At 36.2% G+C, this 12,560-nt stretch overlaps 1 protein-coding gene across 1 annotated transcript in view; it reads left to right on the top strand.

Annotated features, from left to right (window-relative positions):
- The window catches only part of stol (stolid), a 1,115,479-nt gene extending 1,104,304 nt beyond the window's left edge, over positions 1-11,175 (top strand). The window contains exon 27 of the mRNA XM_067146569.2: positions 10,953-11,175. Coding sequence (XP_067002670.2) covers positions 10,953-11,060 — 108 coding nt within the window. The 3' untranslated portion in view covers positions 11,061-11,175. The remainder of the gene's footprint in view (positions 1-10,952) is intronic.
- Positions 11,176-12,560: the final 1,385 nt, after the last annotated feature.

The following is a 12,560-nucleotide window of genomic DNA, read 5'->3' as shown; positions in this document are numbered from 1 at the left end:
TTAGCGTCACGAAACTCTAACTTTATACTACAATATTTTGTATCCCAGACTTGCGTGGAAAAGTAATTAACAATTTACTTTACGTCACCCCGACACAGATAGGTCTTATGGCGACGTCGGGATAGGAAATGCCTAGGAGTGGGAAGGAAGTGGCCGTGGCCTTAATTAAGGTACGGCCCCAGCGGGAAACCACGGGAAAACATTTTCAGGGCTGCCGACAGTGGGGTTCGAATCCACTATCTCCCGGATGCAAGCTCACAGCTGCGTGGCCCTAACCGCGTTGGAAACTAACAGGACAAGGTAAACCCTACATAGCATTTGTTGTAACGTGTATTTTTCTTTACCAACTAACAAAATATCTATACCCATACGCTTTACATTATTTATTTATTTATTTATTTATTTATTTATTTATTTATTTATTTATTTATTTATTTATTTATTTATTTATTTATTTATTTATTTATTTATTTATTTATTTATTTATTTATTTATTTATTTATTAGTGTCTTCAGTACAGTGGCGAAGTTAGGGCTCCAGGCCCTCTTGTACACTTAACCACATACTAATCAAAATCTTAAATAAAATACTGAGATTCTTAAAATAGTTAAAACTACATAAATTAATAGAATTTAAAATAAATTTAAATAAATTACTTACTAAATATTCGGTGGTGGGGTCATGTGAGCCGAATGCAGGAGGATAGGTTACCTAGGAGAATAATGGACTCTGCTATGGAGGGTAAAAGAAGTAGAGGTAGACCAAGACGACGATGGTTAGACTCGGTTTCTAACGATTTAAAGATAAGAGGTATAGAACAAAATGAGGCCACAACACTAGTTGCAAATCTAGGATTGTGGCGACGTTTAGTAAATTCACAGAGGCTTGCAGACTGAACGCTGAAAGGCATAACAGTCTATAATGATAATGTATGTATGTATGTATGTATGTATGTATGTATGTATGTATGTATGTATGTATGTATGTAAATTAATATTAGAACTAATTTATATTAAAAACTCTTAAACATGGCTATTCCTCAGGAACGCACACATTCATATTTCAACCATTCAGTCAGCTGTCCTCAGCAGGTAGTCTCGGCAGGTGACCTTAAATCGTGATTTAAAAAAGCTAGTTTCTCTGACCTGAACTGGCAGGGAATTCCATAATCTGGCGACAGTCACCACAAATGATCTAATAATTTTATTTGTGCGGTGCAGTGGAATAGAAAGAATGGATCTAGAACGTGTATTAATGTTGTGAAATGATGATAAAAAGACGAATTTAGAAGAAATATACATTGGCTGACTTTCAGCTACCACTGTGATCACCATCGTTAAAGTGTGCAGCTGCCGACGTTTATCAGACATCAGCCATGAGACAGCCTGATAGTATGGGGTGATATGAAAATCGTACGGTACTCGATATTGTAAATAAATCGCAGGCAGGAATTCAGTGCTCGTTGAAGTTTAAGTGTTTCTTCTCTCGTCATGTCAACTAAAACAACGTCACAATAATCAAGAATAGGGAGAATGAGTGTCTGTATTAGTTTGGCCTGTAGCTCAAATGGAAATACATTCCTCTGTCGTTTAAGAGGGTGAAGTACTCCAAAAATCTTTTTAAGTATTTCTTTCGTTTGATCAGACCAATCAACTGTTACATTCATCATTACGCCGGGATTTTTAACCGTTTTACTGTAGGGAATAATGTTACCATTCAGTAGGATAGGCGGGACTGCGACATTGTTTGAGAAGCTCAGTAATTTTCGTGATCAAATTATAATTGTCTGAGTTTTTTTTTGCAGTTTAGTATAAGAGAGCTTCGTTGTGCATATACACTGAGTCGTCGGAGGCCCCTGTTAATATCTTGTCTTGCAGTGTCGATATAGCCTATTTAAAGATCGTCAGCACAGAGATCATGTGTGTTATTTCCTGTCACAGATGGTATGTCATTGATATAAATACAGAAACTTAGGGGCCGTAGAATACTGCCCTGTGGGGCAACACTAAGTTTCATTTTCCATTTAGAGGCCTTGTCGTTTACTGTTACACGCTGTTGACGGTTACTCATAATGTTATGTATAAAAGTAATAGGAATATCATATACACCTGTAGTCTTTGATTTTATCGAGTACAAAGCCTTTTAACCTGATTTTCTGTGACACTGTGAAATGTGAATGGCAGATTGGCTGGAGGGGAGGGCGGTGAGTCGGTGCAGTTAATTTGGGTAGGTTGAATATTTATTCTACTAAAGAAATCGTTCAGTTCGTCAAGTGGAATGTCAGGAGTTGTCTGTCTCTGTTGATGTTTTCCTATTCCCAGAGCTCTAAGTTGGTCCCATGCGCGATTAGAATTTAAGTTGTTAGCTGAAATCCGAAAATATATGCATTTTTTTAAATTTCTGATTAACTGCTTTGTGCGATTTCTTAAGATGCGGTTAGATTCGAAGTCTGTGTCATCTAGGGTTTGTTTATAATGTCGAAATAACGAGTCACGGTGGGCCATCATTCTCTTGCCTTCATCATCTAGCCATGGACAAGAAGGACGAGAAACCTGTATTCGACGCGCGCGCTTGCGTTTGTGTGTGTATTTTTGCCGCATTATTTGTATAAAATGTCACTTATTTATTGCTTATCACATGACCATTATTATTATAACATTTCCGTATTTGTTCTAAACCAGAATATTGCATCCTTACTCAAAGTGTTTATTCTTGCATTCATTTCACTTCTACGCGGAATATATGAAATGCTGCAGTTATGTTGGGATGGGAGTAACAGAGGTAGCCGAGGGACCGGGGCTTGTCGTCCAAGGAGTCCAGACACCCCAGGAGTTTTAACAAAAGTTCTTTTATTGAGCATTTTATATATAATGTGCATTAATATTAGCTTCCGGAGTCTGACTCATTGGCTGAATGATCAGTGTTGAGGCCTTCGGTTCAGACGGTTCGGGGTTCGATTCCCGGCTGGGTCGGGGATTTTAATCGCGTTGAATAATTCTTCTGGCTAGGGACTGGGTGTTTGTCCCAACATATTCATATTCAGACAACATACTACATTACCAACCACCAAATAAACACACAACACTGATCAGATCCCTCTATATAGGGTTGGCATCGGGAAGGACATCCGGCCGTAAAACAGGGCCAAATCCACATGTGCGACACATTTCGCACCCGCGACCCCACAGATGTGGGAAAAGTGGGGAAGAAGAAGAAGGAAATTACTATTAGCTTCCGGAATCCGCACGAATCCACCACTCTTACTTGGATCCAAGGACACTCATTTCCTTTTTCGGTATTCTACACCACCTAAACTATGGAAGTTTGGACACCTATCAAAATAAAATTCTGGATGAATGGGCCCCCCCCAAACTGAAATCCTGGCTACGCTACTGACTCCGGTTGTCGTTTAAGTCCAAGTTGATCCCCAATTGCCAGGCAGGTGAGAAGGAGTCAAGAACAGAAAATATCCAAATGACCAAGATAAAGGATTTTTCTTTTTACGTTCCATATAACTGTCAGCAGAACTTGGTACAAATACTACCTACTACCTGAAAAAGTACTGTGGGGAAAAGACACCCCTAGAAGCTTTAGATAAGGGGATGAAATATAATTATGACTAAAAATGACCAATATTAGTGCTGAATCCATACATTTCGGGCCTATGGGAGCGATTTCATACAAACTTGGTCACTTATGACTTATTATCAGGAGACAAACTGCATGAAGGTATGAGATCCCTAACACACCTACGAGAGGGTGAAATGTGGAAATAATCGAAAACAGTGTTGAATCCATTCTTTTCGGGGTCGCTGAGATGAGTAGTAATGCTCCATTTTTTTCAGAAATCCAATTTCTGCCTCCTTTCGCATAGCGGTGAGAATAAGTGAAAAACAAAATTTCAAAAATGGCCGAGATAATGGACGTATGTGTGTATTGGACCTATTGTCTGGAAAAAAAATACCTTAATGGAAGAGACTCCTAGCCCCTAAAGTAGGGGCAAAATGTAAAAATTAACTGAATACGACCGATATTTGTGTCTAATCCATAGTTTTTGGGGTCGCTGAGATGAACTGTGACATTCTGGATGTCGTTTAAGATAAAGTTCAGTCCTAATTGGCAGGCGGGTGAGAACTAGCAAAGAAAAGAAAATGTTCAATTGGACAGAGTTTAAGGACGTATGTGTGTATGTTCTAGCAACCTCTCAATCAAATTTGGTATACACATGACTTACTACATAGAAAACATTACTGTGGGGATCGGATATACCTAGCCCCTGCTGGTGTTGGGGAATGAGAGGGGCTGACATGCAAAAATAAGGAAAATAACCGATATTAATGTCGAAATCCATTGTTTACGTGTCACTGGTACGAACTGTTATGCTCCGGATACCGTATAAGTCCACTTTCAGCCTCCATTGAGGCAGGAGCTGAGAAGGGCTTAAAAGTAAATAGTATAAAATGACCGAGATTAGTGTTAAATTAAATTAAATTAAATAACCTAAAACTTGAAATCACATACATTAAAATAACTCTAAAACTACAAAATAGATTGTAAAATCAACATCTCAAAAAGAATTCTATAAGCATTCACTTCACACTAAACTGGTAATACAATTATTTTTTTTTTCCTAGTTGCTTTACATCGCATCGACACAGATAGGTCTTATGGCGACGATGGGACAGGAAAGGCCTAGGAATGGGAAGGAAGCAGCCGTGGCCTTAATTAAGGTACAGCCCCAGCATTTGCCTGGTGTGAAAATGGGAAACCACGGAAAACCATTTTCAGCGCTGCCGACAGTGGGGTTTGAACCCACTATCTCCCGGATGCAAGCTCACAGGTGCACGCTCCTAACTGCATGGCCAACTCGCCCGGTAATACAAATATTACAGGTAAACATTAAAAAACTATCCGGGCAATGCCGGGTACTACAGCTAGTGCAGAAATAACAGTCATTGGTATGATTTTCTTGTTTGCACCATATCATTGGAACTCCAAATGGCATGTGTTGTTTCTCCCCTTTTAACCACTAATTTAGTTTTACATAGCATTGGATGCAACTTCTATGTGGTGCAAAACGTTTATCTAGGTCACCAAGCAGACAAACAAAATTCAGGTGATATGCAGTTTTCAATAGTCTTGTAATTGATTTCTTTTGTTTACTATGAGGGCTGATCAACAAAGACTGAGCCTGATTTTTTTTCCTGTAGCTTCTGTGATAGTTTCCTATCCGTACATAAATATTTGAAAAGAGCGGGTTTTTATGTATAACTAGCAATTACCTGCGACTTCGCTCGCATGGATTTTTTAATTTGATCAAAGTAATCGTTCCTCGGCATTGTACTAAGACATTGTCTGAAAATTCCTAAAGTATAAAAACTCACCCAAACATTGAGTTTCATTTACCCCAGAAATTCTTTGTAAACCATGTTTGTGGTATTACCTTTTGGGGCTAAGACGACCATGCGACTTAGAACTGTACATGTGAGAAACAGTCTTCTCTCAAGTTGAAAAAATAAATACATGTTTCCTCATTATTAAAGGAGATTCCAAATACAATTTTCACATCTTTAATGTATTTAGTTTTTGAGATATAAGTATCCTCATACAAAGAATTCAACTTTTTTAAATTAATTTACCCCCCTTAAGTGTATTTTCCAAAGACAAAAGATTACGTGTTTCTTTACTTTGAAAGAAAATTCCAAATACAAATTTTCATATCTGTAACATCTTCAGTTTCTGAGATATAAGTATCCTCATGAAAAGAATTCAACTCCTTTTTCACTCCACTCCCGCCCTTTAAGTTGGTTTCACCCCTCCCAAAAAAAAGTATGTTTTTTTATTTTTCAAGGAGATTCCAAATATCAATTTCCACGTCTGTAACCTTCAGTTTTGAGATATAAGTTTCTCCAGAAAAGGAATTCAATTTTTTTCACTTCCTTTCACACTCCCCACTTAAGTGAATTTTCCAAAAATAAACAGTACCCGTTTCTTTAAAAGAGCTTCCAAATGTGAATTATCACGACTGTAACATCTTCAGTTTTTGAGATATTGTGTCCTTGTAAAAGAAATTCATCTCGGTTTTCATCTCCCCTACCAAGTTGATTCCCCCTCCCCCAAATGCGTGTTTCTTTATTTTTAAAGGAGATTCCAAATACCACTTTTCACCCCCTTTCCCTTTCAAGGTTATAAACTTCATAGTTGGTTCTGTATTGAATTAAGATTACACATAAAGTAAATACAAAATTTAATCCACCTTCTCAATACTTAACAATCGTGCGATGTTTATAAAAACATTACAGTATACTATTATAAGGTACTAGTTTCGGTCCTATAAGGGCCATCATCAGCCTAGCCAAGATACATATGTATGTACCATAGTCCTAAAACAGAGTTGTGCGGTGAGATGAAAGATGAAAGAATGGACTGGGGATGTGGTGGAATGATAGACATATAAAATGGTGAATATATGAACTGTTGTAGATGTAGCAATGTTATGTTGATCAGTGACAAATAAAATCTTTTGATATATGTCTCATAAAATTACATATTAATCAACAATTATCTCAAAATTGAATAAAATAAGCTCTATTTGATGAATAGTCTAAAGTTGCACATTTAAAAAATTTTGGGTTATGCCGGATTTTAAACATGTCCAATGTTTCTATTGAGTTCTAGAAGATATGAAGTTCAACATTGGCGCAGAGGGAATTATTTTGCGTGATGTCCAATAAATCCACTACAGAGGTTAAATGTTGATAAAACTGTTGGACATATCTTGTGATGTATTGAAATCTTGCCGTGTTGCAAAGGAATATTCCCAATTCAATAGGAACCAAATGAAACTTGCGCGCAATGTGAAACAAGCTTGCCGGTGGAGGGCGACTAACAGAGTCATTTTTTAATAATATTTTTTGTATTTTTTTAAAATAAATACAAAATTTAATCCACCTTCTCAATACTTAACAATAATGCGATGTTTATAAAAACATTACAATATACTATTATAAGGTAGTAGTTTCGGTCCTATAAGGGCCATCATCTGCCTAGCCAAGATCCATATGTATCTGTTAGTTGCACTCCACCGGCAAGCTTGTTTCACATTGCGCGCAAAGTTCATTTGGTTCCTATTGAATTGGGAATATTCCTTTGTAACACAGCAAGATTTCAATACATCACAAGATATGTCCAACAGTTTTTCAACATTTAACCTCTGTTGTGGATTTATTGGACATCACGCAAAATAATTCCCTCTGCGCCAATGTTGAACTTCATATCTTCTAGAACTCGATAGAAACATTGGACATTGTTTAAAATCCTGCATAACCCAAAAAATTTTAAATGTGCAACTTTAGACTATTCGTCAAATAGAGCTTATTTTATTCAATTTTGAGATAATTGTTGATTAATATGTAATTTTATGAGACATGTATCAAAAGATTTTATTTGTCACTGATCAACATAACATTGCTACATCTACAACAGTTCATATATTCACCATTTTATGTGTCTATCATTCCACCACATCCCCAGTCCATTCTTTCATCTTTCATCTCACCGCACAACTCTGTTTTAGGACTATGGTATATACATATGCCGGGCTGAGTGGCTCAGACGGTTGAGGCGCTGGCCTTCTGACCCCAACATGGCAGGTTCGATCCTGGCTCAGTCCGGTGGTATTGAAGGTGCTCAAATACATCAGCCTCGTGTCGGTAGATTTACAGGCACGTAAAAGAACTCCTGCGGGACTAAATTTCGGCTCCTCAGCGTCTCCGAAAACCGTAAAAAAGTAGTTAGTGGGACGTAAAGCAAATAACATTATTATATACATATGTATCTTGGCTAAGCTGATGATGGACCTTATAGGACCGAAACTAGTACCTTATAACATCGCATGATTGTAAAGTATTGAGAAGGTGGATTAAATTTTATATTTACCCCCCTCCCCCCCATTAAGAGTTGTTCCAAAAACTAAAGAAGACATGTTTCCTTATTTTTAAAGGAGATTCCAAATACCAATTTTCACGTCTGCAACATGTTAAGTTTTTGAGATATACTGTAGATATGCTAATTTTAAAAATTCACCCCCTTCTTCAGTTCCCCTTAAGTGGATTTTCTGAAAAAAATGTTTATGTTTCTTTACTTTTACAGGAAATTCCAAATATCAGTTTTCAAATCTGTAGTATGTTACCTGTCAGATAATTTGCAGATATAGTTTTTATAAAATTCACCCTGTTTGTCACTCCTGTTCACCCCCTATTCATCGGATTATCCAAAAACACAAAAATACTTGTTTCTTTATTTTCAAAAGATTACAAATGTCAAATTTCATGCATGTAACATCTTCAGTTTTTGAGATATAAGTATCCTCATAAAAGGTATTCAAACAATTTTTCACCTTTTTTTTTTCACCCCCGTTAAGAGTTTTCTTCAAAAACATTATTTTTAATGGAGATTACAATTACTAGGTTTTATGTCTGTAAACTTTTATGTTGTTGAGATATAGACATGCTCATTTAAAAAAAATCACCCCCCTTTTCACCTCCTTAGCGATGGAATATCTAAAAATCCTCCTTTAGTTAGCCCCTACACTCGAATATAAATGTATACCCAAAATTTAATTTCTTTATATCCAGTAGTTTTGGCTGGGGGATGATGAATCTGTCAGTCAGTCAGGACATTATATTTTATATATATAGATGTCCGTAGGCAGCAGTGCTCTCATATCGGTAGGTTCATTGTAATGCTCCGTTTTGTAGACGCTACATGCATTTCGCATACCAGACAATGGAGGTGATGCGAGAGGAGCAGTACAAGGCAATCAAATTCTGTTTTTGTTTAAACCATACAGCTACTGAAACTTATGAAAAGCTGACAGCATTATGATCCTGAAGGAAACCAAGCCAGCACAGTGTGGAAATTGCCAGAAAAGGCACAAATTGTTCCATCAGCAGGGAAAGTGATGGTGATCACATTTTTTGACTGTAATGAAATGATTTACCAGCATTCAGTTCCCTCTCACACTACTGTTACTACACATCAGTATTGGCTACACGGAGGAAACACATTGAAAAGAAATGACCAGAACTTTCTCGGACTGGCTGGGGACTTCATCATGACAATGCACAACCTCACGTTGCAAATCAAGTCATGCAGTTTCTGGCTCGATTCAACATTACCTGTGTACTTCATCCATCTTATAGCCTTGATTTTGCACCCTGTGATGTTTTTTATTCCCATCACTAAAGGCAAAGCTTAGGGGCATTCGATTTGAGAACTCTGAAGCAGTGCTTAAGAAAAGTGAGGCGATTCTCAAGGACCTGACAAAGAATGGTCTGCAGCATGTGTTCAGGGACTGGCAGAGATGCTATAAAAAGTACACTGAAGTAGGAGGGGGCTACTTTGAAAAAGATCATGTAAACATTGAAATGGAGTAATAAACATCTGTGAAAAGAAATGTCTCAGTCTTTGTTGATCAGCCTTCATAGTTGCGAATTCTCCACAGATGTAACAGAAACAATCCGGGGAATTGATACATACATGTTGCTGCTTCTTCATTGTTTAAGCACAAAAACAACACAGCAAAGTATAAAATTTCACACTGTATGAAAGATATAGAACCTACCACCACGGTCTCAACCTGGATACTAACTAATAAAACTCCAAGATCACACTCTGATAAGTTCTATAAACACAGCTTCAAATTCCACTTCACATACAGTCAGCACTTCTAGTCAGATAAGCTTACGCAAGTATGTATGCATGCAGATGCAGACAGGGCGAGTTGCCATGCAGATTATTTGTAATAAAATCCAATACTTCCCTTCCCAGTTCCCAAAACCTTGTTGAGTTGTGTTATCGATAGTCCCTGGACTCAGTGATGGTCTGTGTTCACCACTGTCACTGTTTAGTACACCAGTTGTCTCCTGCTTCCTTACAATCAATAAAATTGTTGCCTTTGTTGGAACATCATGCACATTGAATGCTCGTTGTGTTGTAACCAAAGGTTCTGTCTTCCAGTATGTTTTCACAAAAACACACTCTCGAAGAGTGTACTGCATGTTTCCATTATGACTGCCAGCTATAGATTGCGAACAAATTATTAATCTGCCAACAGTGCTCGTTATTGTCAGGACAATCAATAAAATTGTCAACAATGGGCAGTGGTACAGATTCTCCCAGAGCCACTGAAATCATTAAAACAAATTTCCAGTTTCTACAGGCTTTCATAGGGGAATTATGACCTATTAAAGTAGTTCAGGTTTACATGGATCGTTCTGTACAACCCACAACACTTTTTACTCTGAAACTGCTCACTGTAGCTAATTGCAAGACAGGCCAAGTGACCTTTTAGGATGTTGTAGTTGCACATGGCAATCTACCACTCTTACTACTCTAACTTACGCAGAGAAGCAGTACATTTATATAATATGAGGAACCAGTTTTCAATTTCTGAAATTTTGATTGCATGTTGAGAATAAAACTGGTATTCATTAGAAAGTCTACAATCAAAATACATAATTATAATAATTTAATATTTTTTAATATTTTGGCCATGTCTGGTCTATAGGTTAGGTACTATTGCAGTATTTGCCTGAAGTTGAAATGGGTAACCGTGGCAAATACCTTCTTAGACTGACTGTAGCTGTGGCAGATATTAGAGCTACATCAAACCTGGGCAAAAGAGATAAGCAGCTGCCATGTTAACCCATAGACCATGCTGGTAGACAATACAGGAATCTCAGTTTAAATGTTTTATAAAAAAATTTCTTCTGAAATACCATCCGGGTCTCCTTGAAAAAACAAGTATCATAACAAATCATTATGTGTTACCAGTATAGTTTGATTTTCATTCCACTCAATGAAAACTGTTAAGTGTTAGCATTTTTTATGTATATATTTGAATCTAATATTTATTATACAAATCACATGTATTTTTCTTCTTTCCTCAGGAGAGTGAGATCCGATTCTGTGGTCGCTCAAGCATTTCCTCCTTGTCTCCAGGCATGTTTGTGTTCTGTTTAGCAGCGTGGATACTTAGCAAAGTACATTCATCATGATCAGTCGGCATCTCCATATATCATTGTTAAATCCAGTGGAGTTTTCCCTGTGATGATCAAAACTATTAGGATGAATTTTTAAGCCTGTAAAGGCAAAACTGTTTGTACAAGTGAATCGTTTGCATTAAATTAAGTATTCTAATTAATCATAATATTAATGATTTCTTAGGTACTGGTACATTCTTTTTTTCTTTGTTATTTTCTGTATGAGTACTATATACCAGTACTTCATTTGTAATTTCAATTTTCATGATCAGAGTTATTTTTTATCTCCAACATAATACAGTCAGTGTTACAGAGTATCAGGGGAAGTACAATTTATTTTTGAAAGATATCATAATCATTGTAATTGATGTCTGAATTACAGACTGAACTCCTAGTTCAATCCAAATATTATGATATGAAAGGTGGGTAACCTAAAAATTATATAATAATCAATGCCATACATACAATATCATGACTTCCATAAATGTTATTTATTTAACCTGAATTCTTCCTGAAACTAAGTGTAAGTAAAATTAGTGCAGAAGAATTTTTTCAACTAAAATGCATTGTAAACTTCTCTTGTAAATGAATCTCAGGATCCTTACATCTGTACTTCTTATGAAATCATTATATATTATGCTTAATTCAGAATTAAAATGCAATGAAATATTGCTACAAGCAGCTGAAAGACTCTTCACGGAGTATTATTATACAAGTACAGCAAACACCTCAAATATTTACAGGCAGTGCTTATAAAAATGCCATTGTTGGATTTGGGAGAAACATGAAGAATGAAACTAATTTAAATAAAGTTATGATTTTTAAGGGTAATGTAACCCTCTATCCTTGTGTTATAGTGTAAATAGTACTACTTTAAATGTTTCTTCATTTAAAAAAAGAATAGGCTGTACATTAAGTTACTAATATATAAATTTTCCTAAAAGATATATATATGATTGTTATAGATTTTATATAATTTATGTACACATAGATATTTGTCTTCATATGGTCAGTGTGTGTTCATTGACATTTTGGCTCAGTTTACATGTTATTAAATAGATTTCTAGTGTTTTTAAAACAAGGGTTTTTCAGAATAAGTTGAATGGCACGAGACTGAAAATGACAATAGCCTAGAGTTTAGAATTCAGCTAGGAAACTGAATTGGGTGTGTATGTACATGCGGTTCAAGGCCAACTTCATAGGGTTTTTTAAAAAGTAATTTGTTATACAAATCCTTAGAGCAAATGGGGATTTTTAACAATGGCACACTCCACATGATAAAATCAACCAGTCATGTTACAAGTACCAGTTGGGAGTCCTGTCATTGAAATATGTTGTCAAAATTTATAATAACAAATAGACCAATGTTTGTTTAATTATTTTGTGATATGTTTCTGCATTTAGTCGTTAAGTCAGAAGTGTTTTTCATGGGACTTTCATGTGTATAAATATTGTTAAAAAAAAAAAAAGGAAACTACCTATCTTTGAAATGTCTTGCTACAAGGAAATTTAGAC

This window comes from Anabrus simplex, chromosome 4 (assembly GCF_040414725.1).
Source record: "Anabrus simplex isolate iqAnaSimp1 chromosome 4, ASM4041472v1, whole genome shotgun sequence".
Taxonomy (NCBI): Eukaryota; Metazoa; Arthropoda; class Insecta; order Orthoptera; family Tettigoniidae; genus Anabrus; species Anabrus simplex.
Note: the sequence above shows the minus strand (reverse complement) of the source record. Positions and strands in the feature narration are given on the sequence as shown.